Below are 12,925 nucleotides of genomic sequence, written 5' to 3'. Positions count from 1 at the left end.
ATGGGGTCGACCAATAGCTCTGCAGCGTCCTCTCCCTTCAGCGAGTCGGTGAACAGCAAGCTGCAATTAGAGGAGCGGGCCAATGGCCCTCAGCCACATGGCTCACACCCTTACACCTTCTATTCTTAACTCAATTCAAAAAGCACCAAGTCATCCCAAAAGGCTGCTTGACTACTGTTCCAAAGGAACCGCACAGTGGATGGTGAGATTCCTAAATCTTTATAGAGAGCGTTATTAGAAGTAGCTCCATGCTTGAGAAACAGAGTCTCACGCCATCTAAAACATATGAGTTTATTTTATATTGTATTTATTCATTTTTAGCCACATGAGATATGTAGAATGAGCTAATGAGCTTTGAGATTAAACTATGGGACTCAATATTTTAGCTGGTTTTTGTACACAATAGTTGATGTCTGTGATTTACAATTTGTAAAGGAATGTTTTAAGAACTATTGATTTCAACAGGGCTTTGTCCATGTCCCTGCTGTTCCATCAGGTAAGCCCCGCCCACTGAACTAGATGGGGGGGAAATAAAGGAGGCACTTTATCCATCCATCCATCCAGATGTATGAAACACAGAAATATCATGTGTACAACTGTAGAGATGGATTTAGTTAACAATATTTCTTAACCCCATAAAACCTCTCCTCAGCTGTACCCACACCACTGCAAATCTACGAAGCGTAGGTGCTGCTTCCAGGCCGCTAACATCAGGCTGCCTAAAAATAAAATAACATTTGTGGTATAAGATAGTTTATTCTACAACGCTGGGTTATCAAATAAAACCGAACTTTAAACAAAGCTAAAGGGTTTCATTGACTTTCTTCAAGTGAAAAAAACAGTCCAGTGCGATGCGGTAACCGTTCGATTCTTCCCCGGCTGGAGATGGAAATGCTAAAAACATGCTGGTGCTCTAGAGGGTAGTCTAGACAATACTGCTGAGTTTGGAACAGGAGCAGTAGAATTGGTTTCCATGCACATATATAAAATCAACACCCTGAAGATGTACATCACACATCTCCAGATTACAAACTGATCAGATGGCGCTTTAGATCTCTTCACCTGCCCCACAGCTGTGGCATTCAGTAAGTAAGTCTAGTTCTTCAGGGGAAGCAGGCGCTCCCCAGACAGCTCACTGCTGCAGCCATTTGTTCAGCAATGACTCAGTACCTTGTGAACTATTATGGATCAATGGTTGCATTCTTTAGTCTGTTGGTTCTCGGCTCGACACCACATCGATTCCACGGCAAGGTAAAGCCAGAGGGAAATCAAGACCCTTTTATGCTACCGCATGCATCACCGAGCTGACGCACAAAGTACCAGAGTAGCGTGATGAATTCTGAACTCGGTATGAATTGCACTTTGACAAGTATTGATTTCTTCCTGACAGAGTGTTTCGGTATCCACCTGAGGAAGGTAGGACTGAAGGACCATGAGGACGACAGACGTGATGATCATGTTAGTCTTCATCATAAACCGAGCGTTCTCATGCAATAAAACAGTTTAACACGCTGCTAATGTGCTGGTGCAATCCAAGTCTATCCTTAGCGACAGCATTGTCGGCTAAATAAATCTCCTCCTGGACAGACCTCTGGTGGAGGACCACGAAGGACTATTTGGCCTCTGTACATCAGCCCAGGGAATAAATACACACAACCTTAACACGTAGGAAAAATGCAAAATTTCGCACATACGGTTATATTAATGCTGCAAATGGAAACTGGGCATTTTATGTACATCCTGAATACACGTGAATAATGTGAGAAAGAATGGATGCAGGTGTATTTCTAGGACGCATTGTTTTTCCTATTTCATGATTCAAAGCATGATATAGCTAACATTCACACTTTTCCCTCAGATACTTCATATTTGTCTGAGAACAAAAATCTACAAAAACGTCGTGATCTCCATCGTACCAAGTTCAAGATTAATAAGACAAGTTCACATTTTTTAACAGTGAATTTCGTTTTCCCTCATTAATCTCAATAATTATGTTTCTGATTTAATAAGAGACTGAAGTTGAAACTGAAAAAAATTAGGACTGCAATTAAAATCAAATCAAACGTTTAACGTCAAGTCAGTTCAAAATTCTTTCAGTTAACAATAGAACTTGGATTCAAAGCAGTAGGCACCAAAAATACTTGATATAATTGAGAATAAACAATTTCTCATTTTGAAAAAGGGTTAAAATGTCCTAAAATTCTGGTCCATGAATCTTGGATGGCTGCTATTGCAGAGTGAAGTCATGCATATTTCATCCGTCCCACTGCTGAGCTGGTGACCAGCTGACGCCGGTACCCACCAGACCCAAATCAATAAATCAGCAGGAGTGCTGAGTGACTTTGGCTGCACATTTCAAATCCCTCCTGCCAGCATAGATTACTTTATCTCTCACGACAAACCCAGCAGATGCTCTCAGAGAGTTCAGGGACTTTCACTCACCTCCCTCAAACTCTGTCTGACAGTTCCCAGAGTTTTCCTTCAGACTCTCTTCCTCATTGATGATGATGTTCTCGATGTCTTTCATGGTCAGGTGGTCGCGGAAGGCGTAGAAGAGGATGTGTTTCAGCTCCTCCAGGGTGATTCTCTGCATGTCAAACTATGGGAGGAGAGAGTTGCGGAACGGGACAGCAGATTAGAAGGGATTTTCCAAAGGAGAGCATTTTCTTCTTCTTCTTCACAAATAAAAGCTCTGCAGTTTGGAAGCTCAAACACTTGAAGTCGTGTTCAAGCTTCAACAAAACAACGGTGCCTCGAAGGTAGGCTGGCCCCTCTCAAGCCACCAGTCCAGACTCCGTGTTTTGCCTGGGCCGGGACTTGAGCCTCCGGTCCCAAACCCAACTTCCAACTCACTGAGCCACTGCTGCCCCGTATTAATATTATGCTATGTAAAATATGTTCCTTCTTTCTTGCCCCAGATGATTATTATTATGATATGACCGGTGAAATAAAAACGTGACTGAATTTTCAGCAGGAGAAAAGGACGTTATCTGCAGCAAATTAGTTAATCTGAAACAGAACTTTCATCACAAAACCCAAAAGCACTCGTTAATATGTCCTCATATATTTAGTCGACAATTAATAGAACAAAGTCTAAAACTGAATAAAGAGACAAATTTAATTTTTCCACATGTCTGAAAGACAAACTGCACTCCTACTAATTAAGAAATCATCAAATCATAGCTAGGAAAGCTAGACAAGCAATCCTGTTACAAATACAATAGAAGCGCCGCTCCTCCAGTCTGGACTGAACGATGGGATGAAGCCTGTAAAAAATGATGCTCTTACAGCCCCCGACAGGATCTGAGCTTAAAACTCATTTCAGATAACACACACTCAGGTTGCCTGAAGTCTGAAATGTATTTACATTAAATAAAACACATCGATATCTAGTCTCATAAGACAAGCCGAAAGGAGACGGAAAACCACAGAGTATAAATTCTTCACAATGAAAGCCGACTTTAAACACATTTTGTTCTCTATTTGCAAATCCTAAATCCCTGTTGCAACACTCTGCAGGATTGTGATGAATGATGCATGTCCTGGAAGGGCAACATTCATTGGATTTCCTGGCAACACTGATAACAGCATAAATCAATGCTGGGTATAAATCACACTTACATTCATAACCACTTGTCATCTGTGCACCTCACAGGGAGCTGAAGAGCTCTCATGCCAATCACACATCAAATCAATTTATTATTAGAGCTTTTGTTTGCCGGGTATTAAAGGTCCCATATTATACCCTTTTTCCACAAGTGAATGCAATTCCCAAACACTTATATGAAATATCTGTGCCAGTCTTTGGTCAAAATAACAAACAGATGCTGCAGGACAGCGTCCGTCATTTCTGTCTCAAACGCTCTAAACCCGGAAGCAAAAGTATGTTCATAGAGAGCACACGCACACGCATGCTACCATGGTAACCGTGAGGGACATTTCAGCACACACAAAAAATATTTAGGCCATTTTCACTGGAGCATTACCACAAAAAGTTAACTTTATCCACTCTGCTCTTCTTCTTCGACTCATGCAGGAGACAGAGGGAGAGCTGGACGTGCGGAGCGCATTCAGGGGGAGAGTGTCTACACACACACACACACAGCGCAACGATGGCAATAATTTCAGGATGGAATAAAAATGCTTTGAATCATCCATACATCCATCTTCAAACCGCTTATCCAGGGTCGGGACGCGGGGGGCAGCAGCTTGAGCAGGGAAGCCCAGACTTCCCTCTCCCCAGCCACTTCTTCCAGCTCTTCCACATTCCCAGGCCGGCCGAGCGACATCGTCTCTCAGCGCGTCCTGGGTCTTCCCCGTGGTCCCCCCCGAGCCTCCTCGTCGGCTCAGCTCGCAATAACACGGACGCAGCTCCGATATCTATCGCTGTCTGTCTCCCGCTCCATAAAGCGTCTCGTTCAACGTGTTTAGCACACACTAAAACGTTTTTACCCATTTTCAGCGGAACATTAGCACCAAAAATAAACTTTATGCAGGGAAAATGCCGTAGAGCGTGGACAGACAGAACGCAGACACAGGGACGCACGCACGCATGTGCACGTACATGTTCACGTTCCCCCTGCTTGACATCAAGCCAATAGGTACGGTATTTCTTCCAGATGTGTTTCAGGAGGTGATTACAGAGCTACGCAAACGACGAGTGATTGACTGGATGGTTTATTTAGCTGTTTTCGGGTTGATAAGGACCCAAAACCACCATAATAGCGTAGAAACGTGGGAAAACCTTTAAATCAAAGGAGAACATAATGTAATGTAACTATTAAATAAAACATAAAATAAAATAAAGATTGATAAATAATAATGGAAGTTGAATAAAAGTAAAATACTGACATTTTACTTTTTACTGCTGAAAACAAACGAGTGAACATTCCAAAACTCAATAAGCATTTATTACTGCAGCCTACACATTTAGCCACATTTCACATTGTTAAGCGCCGATCTGCCCGGCCTCCAGCAGAACACAAAGTCAAATTAAACCGCTAACATATTGATCTCTTTTCAGCTTTCATGACTGACTGAAAATATAATTCAAGAAATGGATTTACTGTTTCAGTGAATTTGTAAATCCTACATGTCCATTTCGTCAGTTATTTAAAATTCATGATGTCACGACTGTGACCTTGTGTCGCTGCCGCACACTTTTTACCAGACCTCCACATTCACAACCAGAGATGATCGCCAGAAAACAGATGTAAACATCCCACAAGCAGCAGAGCTCTGCTCATCTCCTCTCTTGTCACGAATGAGGCACTTCCCTGCAACATCAGCCAAAGTTCAGCCATCGCTGTCACTTCTGTTCAAGGTTTGGGGCTGAACTGTTTACCCGACCTTCATACAACCTTGTTGCTCCTAGTGATGCCATCTCTGGGGGACGTCAGAAGACAGCCCGAGCATCATAAGTCAGGGCAAAGAGAGAAGGGCTCTTGACGCTCCGGTGGAAGATAAGAAAAAGTCATTTTATTTTCTTTTACACATCCTGCAGCTTTCTCAGCGTACAGTAATTTCCAAGACTGGAATGACCTTTATCTGAGATTACGGTGATCTGAAGCGACTACAACCCAAAAGATCTTGAACAAAAGATGTAGTTCTACACTTCTCATGAATAGGACAACTAGCTTGTGATCAGAATGAGTCTTGCTTAGTTTGGTCAGGGTTGTAAAATAATGTTTTGAATAGTGTAAACACAAAGAAAAAAACAATAACTTAAATATAACTCTGTACACTCGAATACTTGGATTACTTTGCTATGAATGCTTGCATCTGGCTAACAATACATAAACAACAACAAACTGTCTCAGCATATTTATGACAAAGCTGACAAAAGTTTCAACAATGCAAAATTCAGAAAATAAACGTAGTAATAGTAGTAGTAGTAGTAGTAGTAGTTTAGTGGCAAGGAATCGTTGTTACAATGAGCGGAACGCACTGGCTGAGGAGTTGTGAGTACGTACATGTGTACAGTATAAATGGCCTATACATCCAGAACTTCAGTAATTCCTTCATTATTAGATGAAACTTTCAACTGACCATTCTATCTCATACCATTGTGCGTTTTGTCTTTCCACTGCTAAGTGCTTTCAGTATTGAAGATGATGATGATGAGGAAGGCCACCGCCATATAGCGAAAGCACTGCTGCTCTCCTCACTTATAAATGAGGCGTGTTCAGCTGCTCTCACACACAGGCGGTGTGAAGGTGCCAAGAGACAGCATGCATCCATCTGCTGAGTCCAGCCCTTTGCAACGCAGCTTAATTATGGGCTGCAGATAATGCTCTGCACACCCTTAAAATTAACTATATTCACTAATTAATTTCAAAGTAATGAGCTGGCCTTTTAATTTTAATTAACACAAACACTCACGTATTTGAAACACAGGATAGTCCTCCCAGTTTAAATGATTCATATAAATCGGTCAAACATTACATGTTAATCACATTTCATGCAGAGAGAAACATGACAAATGGACGTCACCAGATGAATGCCGAGCAAAGAGCTCTGTTCATTTAGACAAGTACCCAGTGCTTTGTTCAGTTCATAATGCCCTCAAAAGGTCCAGTCTGTGGGATTTGGTTCCCCTCTCCTGATCCCACCCTGGAAAGAACCAACACTGGCAGACGGTGTCGGTGAGATAGGTAGACTACTGCAGAATGGCAGCACTGTACAAAACACATCAGACCACATGAAGGAGGACCTGCTCCTTCTGCAGCTGTACAAGACTCCTTCTAAGGAAAGGCCAGGTGAGAAATACATCCTGAGAGTCTAGTCTAGTCTCGGATCTGATTCACTTTATAATTACTATTAGATTTTTGGCAAGGCTTTCAAAATGAAAACTTGTAGAAGATGCTACCAGCGAACGGTTTTGACATGATTTGACAAAAAAAGAAATCTAATACTTTCACCAGAAGGCAAAAGTATTTAAACTGGCAGCCGGAATCTACGGGCCTCCAATAAGCAAAGACACCCAGTGGCTGCAAGAAATGTGTCAAATCCCATCAGAACATTTGTCTCTGTCTCAAGAGAACAATGTGTCCACCAGCAGAAGAAAAATCTGACTAAGAGCAGGTTTAGATGTGAAGGAGGATGTATCTGATAGCGCAAATTAAAAAAAATGCACGGTAGAAATAAAGTTAATTTCTCAACTGACTTCCATAAGTTCTTTTGCAGACCTTGCTTATATAAAAATACAACAGCTGAATATCTGTACGTAAAGTTAAAGCAGTGATGCCACCCTTCATCACTGACAGACAACAGGCCGAGGCTTCAACAGCTGTGAGCTCTGATCTCATCAGCTGCTGTATGAGAGAAGACAGGTCATTACTTCATGCCATCAAATAATCTCTGAGCCATCAGTTTTCAGCACATCCATCTTTCAAAACTTTATACTGCTCACGACTGGCAATATTTAGCGATGGGACATTTATTATTTACAAAGGCGTTCTTTTATACGCTCTAAAAATATTCACGGTATCTGGATCTTTTTCCCATGTCGACACTTCTCAGTTTTAAGGATGTTATCTTGGCATTTTCTTAGTCCCGGTTCTTTTTATGAATTGTTATTAACCTCCGCCAAGAAGGTTATGCTTTTGCCGGTGTTTATCTATCTGTCTGTCAGATAAAAAATCTCAATAATATCCACAATCTGGATCCAATCCGGATGAAATTCGGTGGCAAGATAGAAGACCCCACCCTACACGACTGTGTCAAATTCAATAAACATTTGTCAATCAACTGAGATATAGAACAAACTTTGAAGATCCATTGATCAATGTTAAACATTTCAAAGGGATCCAGAATCTCTTCTGGATTATCTGTTCCTGGTAACATTCCCATCACGGAAAACATAACCTCCTTGCTGGAGGTAATAACATTTTCTTATACTCTTCATGTAGGGTACATGAGCAAACCAAAGCAACCATGATCTTCTAAATTAGAGTCATAATCCTCAATCTAAATGTAAAAAAAAATGATCCATGTTAAATGTCATGTTAACTATAAATGTACTTATCACATAGAAGTCTCTTCATCCATATCGACACTAAATGTGTCATGTCAATGTGTTCTTCTGGAGTTGTTTGTGATGTCCGGTTCTTCTTGGCTCATAAGCTCCCTCCCAATGATGGTCATTCATTTGTTAAACTAATAAATAACCATGTCATCACTCTATAATCTAGTTTTCGAAGCCATTATTCATTACAGAATAGTGACCTCCCTAAATATGCATCAAATTCAGGATAAAGTCAAGTAAAAGAGCAAGACATGATTAACAACTGCAATGTATTTCTGTTGGCACAGCACGCTGCAGTTTGCATTTTATTATTGTCATTACCATCCGTTACATGTTGCACAATTGCACCGGAAAAAAATCCTCCTCTGCAAACCCTCATTTACGATGCCTACAAACCGATTCTAATTCAGATTCAGACTAATCTTACAGTCAGCGCAGTCATTATTATTACTTCTAGGTGGGATCCTGATTTAGAGGTGTTTCGTGTTTCCTAATCCCACAGATGGTAGCTTCACACTTTTGGCTCCTCAGCCAAGCACATACACCAAATGTCTGAACCTGTGGCTTCCTCTCGTAACAGCCAGTCTTACTATGACAGCAGATCATCAGCACAGGAAAAAACAAACCCATCTCGTGACAGAAGAAGTGTTGCGAGTGACAGAAATACTGACCCTGAGGGGCACTGACGAAGACTGATGCGTTTAGGCTCTGAGAAGAGCAGCCAGATCTTTGGACTCTGAACTCCAATGAAAACATTAAAGTGGTTAATGCCCTGTGATCGACAAATGGTCGACATAAACAACTCACCATGCAGCCACACTTATTTTCATCTCGAGTACATTTGTGATCTCAATCAGAAGCAACAATACAGAAAAGACATGGATGGATAAATGGCCACAGTTCATTTAACAGACGGTGGATCCTTTGGGAACTCTATTTGACCCTCAGTTCAGACAGTAACAGTCTCCCTTGAAGACATTCACTCACTTAACATGTCATTTGCTGCGAGCACAATGACATCACATCAGTGGTGGCAGCAAATTCAACTCAATTAACTTGAAAGAAATTTAGGAAAAAGAAGAAAAGAAAGTGCAACAGGAAAAAAAAAAAGAAAACACGACGCAAGCTATCAAGAAACAATTTCTGTTAATACGATTAACTGAAGAAACTGCTTCCATCAAGCAGCGTGAAAGAGCTGCCTGAGGGCCACAATCCTCATTAGTGGAAATCAGTAGATCTATACACACTGGTCCATGCAATTCATCATTGTTACTCAAAATAGGGAACAGAGGCCAAAGAGATCATGAACGGAAGAATCAGTTCAAGACAGCAACAAACACACTGATGGACGAGAAGATTGAGAGACCAGACTGTTCACGGGAACAAGTGAGATGGTTCGGCATTTCAAATGCATCCATCTATCTTCCACCGCTTATCCGGGGCCGGGTCGCGGAGCCAACAGTCTCAGCAGGGACCTCCAAACTTCCATCTCCCCAGACACCTCCTCCAGCTGTTCCTGGGGGGGATCCCGAGGCGTTCCCAGGCCAACGGAGAGACATAATCTCTCCAGCGTGTCCTAGGTCTTCCCCGAGGATCTCGGGAAGGGTCCCCACCGACTCAGAGAGGGAAAACCACCCGTTTCCGGTCGAGAACCATGGCCTCGGATTTGGATTTGCATTCAAATGCAGCCCAATACAAACCTGGAAATATTCAGCACCGCTTTTTCAAAGTGGTGTTATCCAGGGGGAGCCACCCGTCCTTTGACAGTTTATTAAATACAATAGATGAGCAATATCCTGCCGTGGATCCGCCAGCAGAAAAAAAATATTTTGACCTCAGAAAAAAAGCAATCAAAGTTTAAATACAACAGTTGTAGGGACTGTTCCAGGAGGAGTGTGGCTCCGGTGTGACTTCAATTATGTTTTTACTCTTATGTTTTTATTATTATGTTTTTATTGTGATCCTCCCTGGAGCAAAAACAAGTTTTATTTTATATCCATGTATACTTTGCATGCATGTGCCCCTCTGAGTGGCTAGAGGAAACCGCACGACCGCACGTGTTTGAGTAAATATACTATTTCTCATTATGTTTGTACAGACAAGGTTAACCCTCCAGCCCCCCCTATGGGTTAACCTTGTCTGCACAGCCAACAACAACCTCTAACCCTTCGCTTTCAGAAGAATTGAACAAGGTCAGCTTACTTTGATATCTTAGGCTTTTAAAGACATGACACAGAACTGAGGAGACACGCTTTTGCTTGTTTCCCTCCCCCCCCTTTTGCATTCTATGAAAAGTCTTGATAAACAGAATGCAGCATGCGTGTGTACTCGCACATCGCTCTTTGAAATCTATTTTTTTTCCTCAGAAAAGATGCCTCAAGTCCAGGACCGGATCACTGAAAGCCTGCAGTTAAAAATGAGGGGAAATTGTTAACTCATGCAGGATTATGAGGTCCTACCAGCTCATGAAAACGAAAACATTAAATGATTAATGAGATAATGGCCTACATGTCTTGAAGCCAGAAATCCACATCCACCTTTCATCCTTGCTGTCTACCAGACTGATGACTTACTAATTACAGGAAAAAGAAAGGTTAACCCACCTCAAGCAATGTTATACTTCAAAACACACCTGAAGTGACCAACAATTTGAAAACAGAGCGTCCACTCAACAGCACGCATCTTATTTTCTCATTCATCCAAATGAGATTCCATAGTATGATTATAGAAATGATAAAAAGCTCCCCTCTAAAAAGTCCAGCATGTCAGAATGATTTAGTCCGAGGCTTTTAGTTTCATTGTCAAATACATAATTCAATTTTGGTCTCAGGCTTATACGATCGTCCATTGTGAATGTTTCAGTGTGTGCATCCAAGTCAGCGGCGTGCAGAAAATGCATTAACTTGTTGCTTTTGTCTATTCATGCACATGATTCATAAATATTCATTGATCTTAGGAGGTGCATAATGAATGACTTTGGTGCTGCACCTGCACCTTATAATGGTCAGGCACCCTGATACAGTTTGAAAGGCTGCAGCAATTATTTAGCATTCTTTGTCCGTGTGCCATATTTGTTAACTAAATAAAAAGAGAGCCCAGCTCGACATATCTGATGCTGACAGCCTCAGCATAAGATTACATGAATGTAATGTGCAATAGATGTTATCAACATGTGAAATTCTATATTCTATTGTATTTATTCTGGCTGTTATTATTATTCAGGTATTCCAGAAAAACAAACAAACAGGTTTGTATAGGAATGTGTGTGAGGTGAAAATGCATAATTCCACACTAATATTGATGTGTCGGGCTTTAAATGAGTCGTTAATAAACAGTAATACCTAGTTTTTTTAATAAACTATATGAACTACATTGCACAGCACTCGAGACTGCTTCCAATTTAATCTTGCTCATTTATAAAAATCTATTTTTAATTACTAATATCGAAGATCGTCAATAATCCAGCATTTTACAAGTAAATATTGCATATTTGAGTTTGACATAGATTCTTTCTACACATAAGCCTGTTAGATATTTTAGTAATGCATGCATGCTCACAATACACAGGTTGCACAGGCACTCTTAGTTTCTTTATCTCTACATACTTTGTGGTACTCACACATATATATTAATCACATATAAAGAATCACAAATTGTTAACTGATACATGGTGGGAATAAGTCAGGGCCCATCCTAGGAGGAGGGTGTAAGCACCCCCTGGGAGGAGGGTGTTTTCACACCCACTATAAAGATCACTGCCGTAGAACATTCGGGACTCTTCTACAGAGTCCCGCTCCCGCGTCTGGAGTCCAGCGCTGTATTTCCTTACCAGCTTTGTAATGACTGAAAACCTTCAGTAAACTTGATTCATTTTATAATCCTGACTCATCATTGAATAAACACCTCCAACACGAGCAATAATAAAAGAACCGAGGGAGAAGGAGATTCCCAAAAGTCTCTTCTAAAATTCTACCTTATTTTAATTTGACTTGTTGAATACAGACGGGTAATTTGCATCACATCCCAAGCTAGGCTCCAATATCGTAAGCCTTTAAAACAAAATGATTCTTTCATTGCATAATGCCTGACTCCTTACAACCAGTACTTTTATTTGAAAATAATGTCAATCGGTAGGGACACATAGTTCCACCAAATTAATAGAAACTGACTCAGGTAGTAACACGTGTGACAGTACTCATGCTAGATGATCAGGTAGTATATTGTTCATGAATAAATTCATTCTCCATCAATATTCTTTCTGATGGCTGCAATAGCACATCATGTTCAAAGAAGGTGTTTAGTCAGAGCGCATGAAGAATAATTGTGGTGCAAAAGGCTCTGAAATAGGAGGAGAAGATACATGGACGTAGTGAGGGAGGACATGAGTGGTGATTTTAAGAGTCTAACGTTGCCTACATTTACTGGTTTTAAACGTTTGATGAACATTTAATATATAGACTCCACTTGCCTGAGAATGAAAGTATTAATATCTTCAAGGTAATATTCTTTAAAATGCTGACTAAGAGTGAACTGGCTGACGGTGCATCATGCTACATTTTGACTTCATGGAATAATTGGCTCCAAGGAAAAATAACAAACCACACATAACACCAAAGTCTAAGAGAAGTCAGTGAAAAAGATGAAGAGGGTCATGAATTATAGATCATCCTACAGGCAGGTTTACCATCGACTCTGTCACAGAGGCAAAGCAAACACATTCAGTGTTTAGCAGTGAAAACACCCTTTAACAAGAAGTACCGCCCTGAATATAAAATTAACTTTACCGTATATTACCAATACACATATCACACATAATATTTCGTTTTGGACAACTATAATGTTATATGCCGCATACCGAGAATAAGGAAAAGTACGATCTTCACCGTCAGCCTTGATCAC

General features: G+C 40.9%; 1 protein-coding gene across 1 annotated transcript in view; it reads right to left on the bottom strand.

The window, feature by feature from the left end:
* Positions 1–12,925, bottom strand: part of LOC137915373 (calcium-binding protein 8-like) — a 31,456-nt gene that overhangs the window by 529 nt on the left and 18,002 nt on the right. The window contains exon 5 of the mRNA XM_068758711.1: positions 2,443–2,599. Coding sequence (XP_068614812.1) covers positions 2,443–2,599 — 157 coding nt within the window. The remainder of the gene's footprint in view (positions 1–2,442; positions 2,600–12,925) is intronic.

Source organism: Brachionichthys hirsutus, unplaced genomic scaffold (assembly GCF_040956055.1).
Source record: "Brachionichthys hirsutus isolate HB-005 unplaced genomic scaffold, CSIRO-AGI_Bhir_v1 contig_1006, whole genome shotgun sequence".
Classification (NCBI taxonomy): domain Eukaryota; kingdom Metazoa; phylum Chordata; class Actinopteri; order Lophiiformes; family Brachionichthyidae; genus Brachionichthys; species Brachionichthys hirsutus.
The sequence above is the reverse complement of the archived record's forward strand: the minus strand, read 5'-3'. Positions and strand labels throughout refer to the sequence as shown.